Here is a 13,624-nt window from a genome sequence, read left to right as displayed (position 1 = left end):
TATAGACTTGTATAAGATCACCCCTCAACCTCCTACTCTCCAGGGAAAAAAGTCCCAGTCTATCTAACCTCTCCCTGTAAGTCAAACCATCAAGTCCCGGCAGCATCCTAGTAAATCTTTTCTGCACTCTTTCTAGTTTAATAATATCCTTTCTATAATAGGGTGACCAGAACTGTACACAGTATTCCAAGTGTGGCCTAACTAATGTCTTGTACAACTTCAACAAGACATCCCAACTCCTGTATTCAATGTTCTGACCAATGAAACCAAGCAAGCTGAATGCCTTCTTCACCACCATATCCACCTGTGACTCCACTTTCAAGGAGCTATGAACCTGTACTCCTAGATCTCTTTGTTCTATAACTCTCCCCAACGCCCTACCAATAACGGAGTAGGTCCTGGCCCGATTCGATCTCCCAAAATGCATCACCTCACATTTATCTAAATGGAGTTAGATCACAGATCAGCCATGATCTTATCAAATGGCGGAGCAGGCACAAGCGGCTGAATGGCCCACTCCTGTTCCTATGTTCCTACTCTAAATCATCAGCAAAGTGATGGAAGGTGTCGTCGACAGTGCTATCAAGCGGCACTTACTCACCAATAACTTGCTCACCGATGCTCAGTTTGGGTTCTGCCAGGACCACTCAGCTCCAGACCTCATTACAGCCTTGGTCCAAACATGGACAAAAAAGCTGAATTCCAGAGGTGAGGTGAGAGTGACTGCCCTTGACATCAAGGCAGCATTTGACCGAGTGTGGCACCACGGAGCCCTCGTAAAATTGAAGTCAATGGGAATCTGGGGGAAAACTCTCCAGTGGCTGGTCTTCTGTGATTAAATTCTGGTCAACTTTTTAAGGAGCAAAATTTATTATTTCTTCTATTTTTTTTATACCCTGCATTTTACTACTGCAGTTTTTTTTAAATAGCTAATGAGTCATAAAGGTACCAGCTGAAAACTGTTAAGTCAGCTCGGCCAGTTCCAGCCATACAATTGGTTGATTTATAACTAGCACTATATTTGATTGTAGATTTCTAAGTTTGTACCATTTTCAGAAACATTGGCAAAAAAGAAAGTACATTGGGTGTAGCTGGTGACAGCATTATTCAGGCAGTTCTATATAGATTATTTTGCCTTTGCTCTTAAAAATTAGTTTTCAGATTGCAAACGTAATTACTTTGGAATGGTCTCCCCCCTAAGGGCATCTCGCTCTAACCGGTATAGGGAGAGGGTTACCCTTAGCACCATTGGTGGCTCAGCTCTACAGTGGGGAGGAGAAAGGTCAAGAGATCGGTAGTGATAGGGGATTCTACAGTTAAGGGAGCAGACAGGCGTTTCTGCAGCTGCAGAGGTGATTCCAGGATGGTATGTTACCTCTCTGGTGCCAGGGTCAAGGATGTCACTGAGCGGCTACAGAACATTCGGAGGGGGAGGGTGAACAGCCAGATCTCGTGGTCCACATCGGTACCAATGACATAGGTAGAAAGAGGGATGAGGTCCTGCAGGCAGATTTTAAGGAGTTAGGAATGAGATTAAGAAGCCGGACCTCAAAGGTAGTAATTTCCAGATTACTCCTGGTGCCACGCGCTAGCGACTATAGAAATAGGAGGATAGAGCCGATGACTACATGGCAGAAGAGATGATGCAGGAGGGAGGGCTTTAAATTCCTGGGACATTGGGACCAGTTCTGGGGGAGGTGGGACCTGTACAAGCCGGACGGGTTGCACCTCAACAGGGCCGGGACCAATATCCTCGCAGGGACTTTTGCTGGTGCTGTTGGGGAGGGTTTAAACTAGCTTGGGAAGGGGGATGGGAATCTGAATGTAGATTCAGAAGGGAGAGGAGCAGAGCTGGAAATGGAAGGCAGAAAATTAGTTTGTGAGTTTGGAAGGCAGAGGAAACAAAGGTTAGAAAATAGACGACAAAGGAGTTTGGCAGTGCTTGATGGTATATACCTCAATGCAAGGAGTCCAGTGAATAAAGCAGATGAACTAAGGGCTCAGATAGACATGTGGAAGCTTGAAATCTTAGCTATTACTGAAATATGGCTAAAAGAGGGGAGGAATGGCAGCTCAACATGCCTGGTTATATGGTTTTCAGACGAGATAGAGAGGGGGATAAAAAAGGAAGGGGGGTGGCAATGTTGGTTAAAGAAACAATTACAGCTGTGAGGAGGGATGAGATGTTAGAAGGATCATCAAATGAGGCCATATGGGTTGAGCTAAAGTACAAAAAAGGGGTAGTCACACTTCTGGGAGTGTACTATAGACCCCCAAACAGTCAGAGGGAGATGGAAGAGCAAATATGTAGGCAAATTTCTGAGAAGTGCAAAAATAATAGGGCAGTAATAGTAGGGGATTTCAACTACCCTAATATTAACTGAGATGCAATCAGTGCAAAAGGTATAGAGGGCGCAGAATTCTTAAATTTCATTCAGGAGAACTTTTTTAGCCAGTATGTAGCAAGCCCAACAAGAGTGGGGGCAGTTCTGGATTTAGTTTTAGGGAATGAAGCTGGGCGGGTGGAAGGAGTATCAGTGGGAGAGCATCTTGGTAGTAGTGATCTTAATTCAGTTAGATTTAGCATAGTTATGGAAAAAGACAAAGATAGGACAGGAATAAAAGTTCTAAATTGGGGACAGGCCAATTTTACTAAGCAGAGAGGTGATTTAGCAAAAATGGACTGGAAGCAGCTACTTAAAGGAAAATCAGTGTCAGAGCAGTGGGAGGCATACAAGGGGAAGATTCAAGGGTTGCAGAGTAAACATGTGCCCAAAAAGAAAAAGGGTGGGACTGCCAAATCTAGAGCCCCCTGAATGACAAAGTGCATACAGGATAAGATAAGGCAGAAAAGGGAAACTTATGTCAGACACCAAGAGCTAAATACTGCAGAAAGCCTAGAGCAGTGTAGAAAGTGCAGGGGTGAAATTAAAAAGGAAATTAGGAAAGCAAAGCGAGGGCATGAAAAAATATTGACAAGTAAAATTAAGGAAAACCCAAAAATGTTTTATAAATACATTATGAGCAAGAGGATAACTAAGGAAAGAGTAGGGCCTATTAGAGACCAAAAAGGTAACCTATGTGTGGAGGCAGAAGATGTGGGTATGATTCTTAATGAATACTTTGCGTCTGACTTCACAAAAGAGGGGGACGATGCAGAGATTGTAGTTCAGGAGGAAGAGGAGTGTGAAATATTAGATGGGATAAACATAGCGGGAGAGGAAGTATTAAAGGGTTTAGTGTCTTTGAAAGTCGATGAATTGCCAGGTCCGGATGAAATGTATCCCAGGCAGTTAAGAAAAGCAAGGGAGGAAATAATAGAGGCTCCGACCATCATTTTCCAATTCTCCCTGGCTACAGGCGTGGTGCCGGAGGATTGGAGGACTGCTAACGTTGTACCATTGTTTAACGGCCAGGCAGTCTAACTTCGGTGGTGGGCAAATTATTGGAATCCATTCTGAGGGACAGCATAAGTTGTCATTTAGAAAGGCATGGGTTGATCAAGGACAGTCAGCATGGATTTGTTAAGGGAAGGTGGTGTCTGACTAACTTGATTGAATTTTTTGAGGAGGTAACAAGGAGGGTAACGCGTTTGATGTAGTGTACATGGATTTTAGCAAGGCTTTTGACAAGGTCCCACATGGCAGACTGGTCAAAAAAGTAAAAGCTCACAGGATCCAAGGGAAAGTGGCAAGTTGGATACAAAATCGGCTCAGTGGCAGGAAGCAAAGGGTAATGGTTGACGGGTGTTTTTGCGCCTGGAAGGCTGTTTCCAGAGGAGTTCCGCAAGGCTCAGTACTGGGTCCCTTGCTTTTTGTGATATATTAATGATTTGGACTTGAATGTGGGGGGCTTGATCAAGAAGTTTGCAGATGATACAAAAATTGGCTGTGTGATTGATAGTGAGGAGGAAAGCTGTAGACTGCAGGAAGATATCAATGGACTGGTCAGGTGGGCAGAAAAGTGGCAAATGGAATTCAATCCAGAGAAGTGTGAGGTAATGCATTTGGGGAGGGCAAACAAGGCAAGGGAGTACACAATAAATGGGAGGATACTGAGAGGAGTAGAGGAACAAAGGGACCTTGGAGTGCATGTCCACAGTTTCCTGAAGGTAGCAGGACAGGTAGATAAGGATGTTAAAAAGGCATACGGGATACCTTTCTTTATTAGCTGAGGCATAGAATATAAGAGCAGGGAGGTCATGCTAGAACTGTATAAAACATTTGTTAGGCCACAGCTTGAGTACTGCATGCAGTTCTGGTCACACATTACAGGAAAGATGTGATTGCACTAGAGAGGGTACAGAGGAGATTTATGAGGATGTTGCCAGTGGTGGAGAAGTTTAGCTATGATTACAGATTGGATAGGCTGGGGTTGTTTTCTTTGGAACGAAGGAGGCTGAGGGTAGATTTAATTGAGGTATATAAAATTATGACGGAACTAGATACAGTGGATAGGGAGGCCCTATTTCCCTTAGCAGAGGGGTCAGTGATCAGGGGGCATAGATTTAAAGTGATTGGTAGAAGGATTAGAGAGGAGCTGAGGAGAAATTTTTTCACCGAGGGTGGTGGGGGTCTGGAACTCACTGCCTGAAAGGGTGGGATGGAGACTGAAATGCTCAAGTCATTTTAAAAATCACTTGAATCTGCACTTGAAGTGCCGTAACCTACAGGGCTACGGACCAAGTGCTGGATAGTGAGATTCAGCTGGATAGCTCTTTTTCGGCCGGCATGGACACGATGGGCCGAATGGCCTACTTCTGTGCCGTAACTTTCTGTGATCCTATGGTTCTAAATGAAATTTTGTTTCAAACAAGATCTTTGGGTATCATAAAATAAAATTGCTAGAACTTGGTTTCTTTTTTTAAAAAAAGAAATTGGAACCCTTCTGCTAAGCCACCTATATTCATCTGAGAATGCAACCAGTGAACTGCTCCCTCCGGCCTTGCCCGTGCTGCTCGAGTGACTGCTGAGAGGCGCATCAGAGGGTTCTGGTTCACTCGTCTGCCTTTCCCGCACCACTGACTAGGATTGGGAAGCCACTGTGAGAAATGACACCCATTCCTGCATTGATTTCTTAAGTTACTGTGTTTTGGGAAGGAGGACCAGGAATTTGATTTTTAGTTACAGCAGGCTTAAATGTAACCTTCAGCAGGAATTGGTGGAAAATTAATCAGACCTGTTATATTTCATATTGTACAGAGGTTGATTTATACAAGTGGCAAAAGTGTTCAACAGAATTTCATCATAAATGGCCTCAGCCAGATTATACTGTTTTTTTCACAGTGGTGAACAAATGTAAAATGTGCTAGATAGCACAAAGCATCCTGGGATGAGTACTTTGAGGATTAATGATTGTGATGCTGTGTAGAGATCATTTATTAAACTATGAAACTGATTTACAGTCGTAACTCTTTATATTTTATAGTTTTTTGGTATACTGTCTCATTTTTTGCATCAATGCATTGTTTCTCAATTTCAGAGTCAAGCTAAAGTATTGGCTGAACAAAAGAGGTTCCCCTTTTCTACTGTCGATGCAAATACAAATGAGGAATTGGGTATGTATTTATTCATGGGTTGTGTCAGTAAGTTTTAAGGTGGATAGTAAAGTCAAGGAAAAGCCCATTTTTCTGCAGGGGGGAAAACAATTGTGTTCTCTTTTAGGTCGTGGCCTATTTCCCAGCTGAGATAACAGTCACAGGAGCTGCTCCCAGACTGCAACCAATGTTGCTGTATAGCTGAATGTTTGGAACTGTGCGGGAGCAGACACGCTCTTCTGTTAGCCCCCGTCACCTGTGGGGAAGTGCTGAGCAAATCCCACTAACCTGATCTATTTTGTGGAAGCTGTTCTTGGATGCTGCATCACAGCAATGGTCCAGTTGGGATGAGCTGTTCTGTAGTTGGGTAGCTTTGTTTGAAGTTAATTATCTGTGGTGCATTTGGACAATTAGTGATTATAGGAAAAGTTATAGCAAGCGTGGCACTGTTGGAAGAAAAACTTAGTTTTACCCATTGCCAATTTTCTATGCTCACTTCCACGGCTGTCACCCCCTGATGGCAAAATGCTTTACTGGGCTTAGTTCCATAAACACATTACACCGTCTAATACCTGACCCAAGTGGCCATCATTAATGTGTGAGCCTTGACTGTGAGGGTCTAGTTGGGCTATTTGGCTGTAGGAGGCACTGTGGACAAACTTGATCCTGTCTCCACCCTGCACCCACATCTTTGTATGTCCAGCAGGGGTTGTTGGATAGCAATCAAGAAGCATTTTTCTTCCCTTAAGGTGGGCACTGAAGCCAGTTGTAGCTCCCCTACCACTAAGATCAGCCATCAGTACAGGCTAGCGATTGAACCTTGGACCTTTCTGTTCTGTATTGCATTCAGTTTTTAGTTAATGAATTTTGCTGCCAGTATCTCTTTAGATCAGATAGATACAAAAAGATTATCAATAAATGTAATATATTTTTGATGTATCTTTGCTAGTTTTGAATACTTTTGAGTGCTGATGACCCCACTGGGCTGCTGACTAGCTGTGCTAAGCCCAGTGTTTAGGAAGCTGAAATAACATAGTTGAAACGACCTGATTGCTGAATTGTCCTGGGTCTCTGCTGGTATTAATTACTCTTCCTCATACAGTTATTACCCAAGGTGCTCCTCTTCAATTTGCATGTGTTAATCTGTCTCCCTCACAGTATCTCGTTCAATTCTGCTTCCAGTGGTCTTTTATGTCATTAGTACTTACTCCTTAAAAAACAATCCACAGAATGTGAAACCAAACAAAAAGATGTTGACATTGTTTAGAATTCTTTGGAAATGAACTGCAACATGACTTAAATTTAGAATTATTTTTAAGTTACCGCTAATCTATACTTGTTTCTTCCCCAAAATTTCCCAGCATTTGGCTATGCCTTGATTGGAAATAGCTTATATGATGAAGCAATCAAACACTTTTCAGCATTGTTACAGGTATGTACATTTTGTCAAAACTGTAACATTTGGTGTTAGTCCTGCACACTTAGCCATTTTGTAAGTTATTTACAACGTGTGTGCTTGTAAAATATTTGGGCTATGCAAACACAGGACTTGCGGGCTATGGAAAGTATTTGGTATAATATGCCTGTGTTAGCAATGTTTATTCGGGTGGGGATCTGAAGTTTCTTGTGGCATGTTTTCTGTATCCTGTAGATGAGTTCTTTGTCATTTGATAAGCAAACTCTTAACTGATGGAGACTGAGAAACATTACCTGAACAGTAGAATATTTATGCCAGAGCCAATGTTGAATATGGTATTCATTTCATATATATGCCATAATTTTTCAGACCTGACTGATTAGCTGTGAACTTATGGCATAGGCATTGAATAAATACCCCTGACAGGATATGCACGTATATTCACTTTGAATGTATGGGTAGAGGGTAAAATACAATTGGTGTAATTGTAGCAACTTTTTATGACGCACATTTAACTGAAGCTGTTACGTTTCTGTTTCTTGCCTTTCCTTTATTTTTTTTGTCTGTGCAATGTGAGTAGGGAAACCCGGAACTAGTGAGTGCTATCTATGGAAGGGGAATAGCGTATGGAAAGAAGGGTTTACAGGTCAGTATTTCTCCTGTTTGAATTAAAGCCCTAGGTGTGATACTAGAAAGCTTGTGATGTTTCTTTTAATTCATTATAATGAGCATTAATTTTTATTTATATATTCTGAATGATTTTTATTTAAGTCCAATAAATTAATCTGTATGGCAAAGGTAGTTACAAACTAATCTATTTATGCCGATCACTGTTTCTTAATTGACCACTATCTACCAAGATATCCTCTGAAATGTTCATGTGAGCATAATGGAAGTGGATTATAAACTGAAGGAAAATGTATTATATTTATCGGAGAGTGCTGGTATTCTAAGTGACATTTGTGTTTCAGGATATCAAAAATGCTGAGCTTGCCCTCTTTGAACTGAACAGAGTTATAACCTTAGAACCTAATGCCCCTGAGGTATTTGAACAGAGAGCAGAGGTAAGTTTTGTCTTTGTTCAATGATGCAGTATTTATTTCTGATGACATGAATGTAGTAATGGATTTTGTTTAATAGGGTTTATATACTACATTATAATGTTGTATGGTTCTCTATACTTTGACTCGGCAGATTCTGTCCCCACTGGGTCGAATTAGTGAGGCTTTAAATGATCTCAGCAGGGCCATTCAGTTGCGTCCATCAGCGCGTTTGTACAGACATAGAGGTACCCTTTACTTTATATCTGAGGTAAGTAGTTGATCCTGCTTCCTGTAGTTATCAATACATTTTTTTATTGCACTGTATAGTAACAAACTGTAATAACCTAGCCATAAAACTGAATTTAGTAAATGTTATGAATATTGTTTGTTACATCATAAAAGTTCAGCTACATGTGCAGAAATGTAAGCAAGCATAAGCCTTACAGTCGAGCAACAAAACTGTTAAGGGGGAACTCATCAAAGTATATAAAATGCTGGAGCATGTAGAAAAAATAAACACAGATTACTTCAGAGTCTGTGAAGAAAATTATGACCATAAATGGAAGTTAGTGAGTCTCACATTAAAGACAAGAATCCTTGAGGCAGACTTAGGGAAGTAAGTGCACTTGGGGGAATATATTGGAAGAAGTGAAGTTTTCTTGACTTAAAGGCAGCTTGATGTTTTTGATTTCCCTCTTCCCTCATGGGCATCTGTCCTCATTATATTATCTTCTCTTAAAGGCATGACTGTGATTTAGGATCTCCAATGTGTGGCAAAGCACAATGGTGCTCAATTACACTGAAATAAGCTATAAGGAAATTTCATGCAGTCATGTAATAGAATTAGCAAAATAGTTATCTCTGTTACCAAGTAATAAAATAATTCTACCAGTTTTATTACAAAGTTCTAAGTAGGTTTTTGACTATTTTGTGACTATCGTCCAGGATTATGCAGCAGCACATGAGGACTTCCAGCTGTCCTTAGAAATGAAGAAATTCCAGCCAATTGCCATGCTGTATAAAGGTCTAACCTTCTATCACAGAGGTATGCTGAAGGTGAGTGTTTTGTGCAAGAATAAGGATTTTAAACCAGGTCTGCCTGCTTTAGATGTCTGATAAATCCAGAATCATGGATGTTGCAGAGGGATTAATTTAAGATTAGACTCCTTAGATAGCTGACACGTTAACAGCATTAGATAGCCAGTCTATTGAATAAATTAAAGTCTACATGCTCGTAGGTAGGAATGTTCCCAGAACTTATATTGCCTTGTCCTTATGAGCTGTTTGGATAAGCTGGTTGCCTCGCCTTCTTCTGGGAGAACAGTGATAGCCCTCTGAGACGTGAGGGTGATGAACCTCTGTCTGTAGACGTGCTGTCCATTCCTCCTGGATTTTCTGCTCTTGGGGAAATTCATCTTCAGCCTGGTTGCTGTACAGATGGCTTAAATCTCACCTCCCTTGATCTCCGGGAAACTTGTACATCTAAGTGACACACTTCTATCTGGCTGGTATAGCTATACAATCGTAACTTCTGTAGTCTTTGTCAGAAATGCACTTTCTGATTTTTGCAGAGACACCCTTCTACATATACTTGATAAAGTACTCCCATACCTTCTACAAAGGCTACTAAAAGAACTAGAAGTAAATAACCCCTGATCAATGAATCACCAGGACCTAGACATGCCAGATCACTCATTTACTCCCTAGCTGCACATGTCTTTGCTAACAAAGAGGTCGCACACAGGTCCAGTTAAGGCAGCACAAACTAGCATCTTCATACTTTATGCTACAGTGTATTGAGGCTCTACGCTGTGGATCACAGTGTTGCCTTGGGTGTTTTAAAATGTACCCTTTGTTCTTTTAGTAAATAGTGTAAATTACATTGGGGTTTGTGTGATTTACTGGATAGATGATGTAAATAATAACGATTTAGAGAAGAATTTTGCTGCAAAGAGAAAATTAACAGTTTTGTGGTATTTGTTTCAAGTGATTTCATCCAGTTTACTGCACATAGTTTTTTTTTATCTTGTAGGAAGCAATTGATGCATTCAAAGATGCCCTTAAGCTCAAAACAGATTTTACAGATGCTTATAGAAGTCTAGGGCAAGCCTACAGGTTGGTTTACTTTTTATTTTGGTTGGGGGGGTGCAGAGAATAAGTTTGTTGATTCCTGTTGGTAGCAAATAAGAACAAATACGGAGACACTTGAGCAGCAACTGAAGATTACTGCGGTTTGACCCCAAGATTGGATCGTGAGGGTAATTTACTTTTCAGTGACATCTATTTTTTAAGGTACTGTATAAACACAATGAAGTTTAAAAGATGTTAACTCTACCACCTTGCCATTACAACAGCTACTGTTTCTTAAATGAGTCTGGTGTCCTGCCTCAATCACCTATCCTGTTGACCTGTTCCCTATGTTGATCACCCTCTCTGTCAGGTTGCTGATGTGCCTTCCGATAGTGCTCCTGGATTCAGTCCTTCTGGTACTGATTTGAGGGAACATGTCCAGCTGTATGTGCACTTTCCTTATCAAACCGAACCAGTGCAGCCTTCAAATTGTTATGAATAACCAGTTCAGTGGTAGTGATGATATAAATAAAAGCAGATATTCTAATAGAAGTAGGTTCCAAGCTCCAAATATGGCACCCTATGCTTTCTTCCTCTGCCTATATCCTCATTATTAAAATCGAGATTCATTGCACAATCTCTTACTCTAACTCATTCTTTTCCAGAACCTCAAAACTGGAATTCTTTACTTTCCCTCAGCCTTTCCTTCAATCTTCAGGCTTTTAAATCATAAGTTTCACGTCACCTAATCACTACTACCTGATTTACTGCTTCTCTTTTACCTTTTTTGACCTTAGACCTGCCCTGCACTATAGGCCGTGGCCCTTCCTCTGGGTTTCTTCATTTTTGGAAAATGTTGACAGCATTGGTACTAGTTCTACAAACGTTTGTTTTTTGGACATAATGTTAATAATGAACCAGTTAGCTATTAAACAGAGGAAGAATGCACACTTCAGAAAGAAATTGAGAAACAGTTGCTGATCTGTCTGAAGTGCAGGAAATGCATGCATGTTTATGTTAGTTATAATCATTTGCAGGAAATGGATGCATGTCTGTGTGAGATATAATCAGTTCAGATTGAGAGGGGTGCATTTTCAGTTGTGAATTCTTGTCCACAGATCTACTAAACATTTAGTTTCTGATTGCCAGATTTTAATAAACAAAATTGCAGCAGTGCAGTTATTAGTACCATGCCAATGATTTTAGATTTTTTTTTTCTTAACATGTCTAGCCTAGGAGTATGGTATTGAAATATTTTTGTATTTCATTTATTGATAAAGGATCAATAGGATTTATTTAAATGGAAAAAAAAAGTTAAATCTGATGGCACTTTGTAAAAATTTGTAATTCTCTAGTGGACCGCTTTTCTGTTCCCTTCATATCGGACAGATGAGAAATGTAGACTATTACATCTGTCACGGTGTGCTTGGGGAACAGGCTCAGGCTGCAGATCATCTGGGTCACACAGCTCCTGTCTTAGTCCACCGACATTCTCTCTGTTCCCCAGGCGAATTGAACAGGGAAATCGGTCCCAAACTCTTAGTTCTAAATATGTGAGAGATTAAGGATGTTTAATTAGCATACACAATTGAAGTTGAAAAAGGATAGGTAAAGGATTATATATCTACTGATATGGAACATGCTAGCAAGCTTGGAAAATTCTCCAAACCTGATTTGTTATTGGGACTCGCTGTTTCAGCAAAAGCGTTCGAAAACAGATCAGCAGACAACAATCAAAGAATGTTGACCTGTAAAGAATTATTAGGATGCCATGATACTGCAGGCCCAGGTTTGTGTGGAATCCATAGTGTTGCAGGCCCAGTAAACTAGAGTTAAATTACTGGCTTCTTGTTGGTCTGTAGCCAAGAGCCTGTGCATGGATCTAAATGCTGATTCTCTGCTAACATTGAAAAGGTTAGAAGTAAATTTTATAAAGGATCTTTTTATTGAAATTAAATTGCAGCTTGCATGAAGGTGAAGCACCTCCTGCCTAAATATTATTCGGTCAACTTCACACCTGATTTAACCTTCAGGGTTTGTGTCACTGCACAGCCAGAAATGAGTTACTCATGATAGAAGGTTGTATAGAACCTTAGTTAGGCCTCACTTGGACTCCTGCGCACAGTTCTGGTCTCTATACTATAGAAAGGATATAGAGGCATTGGAGAGGGTGCAAAAAAGATTCACAAGGATGATACCAGAACTGAGAGGATATACTTACCAGGAAAGGTTGAACAGGCTGGAGCTAGTTTCTCTAGAAAAGAGGAGGCTGATGGGTGACTTTATAAAGGTCTTTAAGATAATGAAAGGGTTTGATAGAGAAAATGTTTCCACTTGTGGGAGAGTTCAAAATTAGAGGTCATAAATATAAAATAGTCGCTAGTAAATCCAATAGGGAATGCAGAAGAAACTTCTTTACCCAAAGAGTGGTAAGAATATGGAACACGCTACCACAAAGAGTAGTTGAGGCAAATAGCATAGATATATTTAAGGAGAAGCTGGATAAGCACATGAGTGAGAAAGAATTAGTAGGGTATGCTGATGGGGTTAAATGAAGAAGGGAGGGAGGAGGCTCGTGTGGAGCATAAATGCTGGCATAGACCAGTTGGGCTGAATGGCCTGTTTCTGTGCCGTAGTTATGATGTAGCTCGATGATGATGGTAGCTTTATAAAGTTTCTGGGTAATGGAAAGATTTGTTTCATTGTGGAAATGTTGATTTGAAAGGCTGATGCATTCTGTTGTGATTTTATTGCTTTTTTCCATAGAGAGCTGGGGGACTTTGAAGCAGCTATGGAAAGTTTCCAGAAGGCCTTAATATTGAATCAAAATCACATTCAGTCTCTTCAGTTGAGAGGAATGATGCTTTATCATCATGGTAGTCTCCAGGAGGCTTTGAAGGACTTTAAGGTATAGGGTATTTAAAGATATTGTGTGTTTTTAAATGGCATAAAGTTTTTAATATTTATTTTTCTTCTCTGACTTTCCCCCTATCTTGACATGGAGTACTCCCGGCTGAAAGGGTAGGCATGTATTTGGTTTGCTCCCTGGCCTCCATCAATGCTGCTGTGCTACTGGCCATTAGAAGATGTTTAGGAAGCGTCCAGGGATGACTTTCTCTCTTGGACTTGTTTGTTTTTCTTTCTCCTACCCTCCTGTGGGCACTTCCATTGGCACTTCACATCAGCACAGCTAAGGCCGCAATCACCACCTGAAAAAGAAATGGTCCTTCCACTGGCACGAATGTGAATCTTTTTTGATTCACTATGCAGAGCTGATGAGGCCCATCAGGACTAAGAAGTCAAAGTTTGAGTATGAATAGAAACTTTTTATACACAATTCACCATCCCTTTGAGGACTGCAGAGACAATTCGAAATCTAAAATGCCTTTTTCTGGATGACGTTGACATGGAAAATGCGATGTCGTACCTAGCACCAGGTTTACTTTACATTGTTCAATATGACAGCGGGGATGGGGGCGATTGAAGAATTATTTTTGTAAATGGGAGTATGGAAGTAGGCAGAGTAATGGATACCTCCATGTGAATTATAAACCTGTA

The 13,624-nt window shown here is 40.7% G+C and overlaps 1 protein-coding gene across 4 annotated transcripts in view; it reads left to right on the top strand.

The window, feature by feature from the left end:
• Positions 1–13,624, top strand: part of ttc13 (tetratricopeptide repeat domain 13) — a 42,685-nt gene that overhangs the window by 6,714 nt on the left and 22,347 nt on the right. For all 4 annotated transcript variants that reach the window (XM_067988615.1, XM_067988614.1, XM_067988613.1 and 1 more), the window contains exons 3-10: positions 5,482–5,557; positions 6,898–6,968; positions 7,534–7,599; positions 7,925–8,017; positions 8,148–8,264; positions 8,942–9,052; positions 10,029–10,111; positions 12,833–12,974. In XM_067988615.1, the coding sequence (XP_067844716.1) occupies positions 5,482–5,557; positions 6,898–6,968; positions 7,534–7,599; positions 7,925–8,017; positions 8,148–8,264; positions 8,942–9,052; positions 10,029–10,111; positions 12,833–12,974 (759 nt within the window). The remainder of the gene's footprint in view (positions 1–5,481; positions 5,558–6,897; positions 6,969–7,533; positions 7,600–7,924; positions 8,018–8,147; positions 8,265–8,941; positions 9,053–10,028; positions 10,112–12,832; positions 12,975–13,624) is intronic.

This window comes from Heptranchias perlo, chromosome 8 (genome assembly GCF_035084215.1).
Source record: "Heptranchias perlo isolate sHepPer1 chromosome 8, sHepPer1.hap1, whole genome shotgun sequence".
Lineage (NCBI taxonomy): Eukaryota > Metazoa > Chordata > Chondrichthyes > Hexanchiformes > Hexanchidae > Heptranchias > Heptranchias perlo.
The sequence above is the reverse complement of the archived record's forward strand: the minus strand, read 5'-3'. Positions and strand labels throughout refer to the sequence as shown.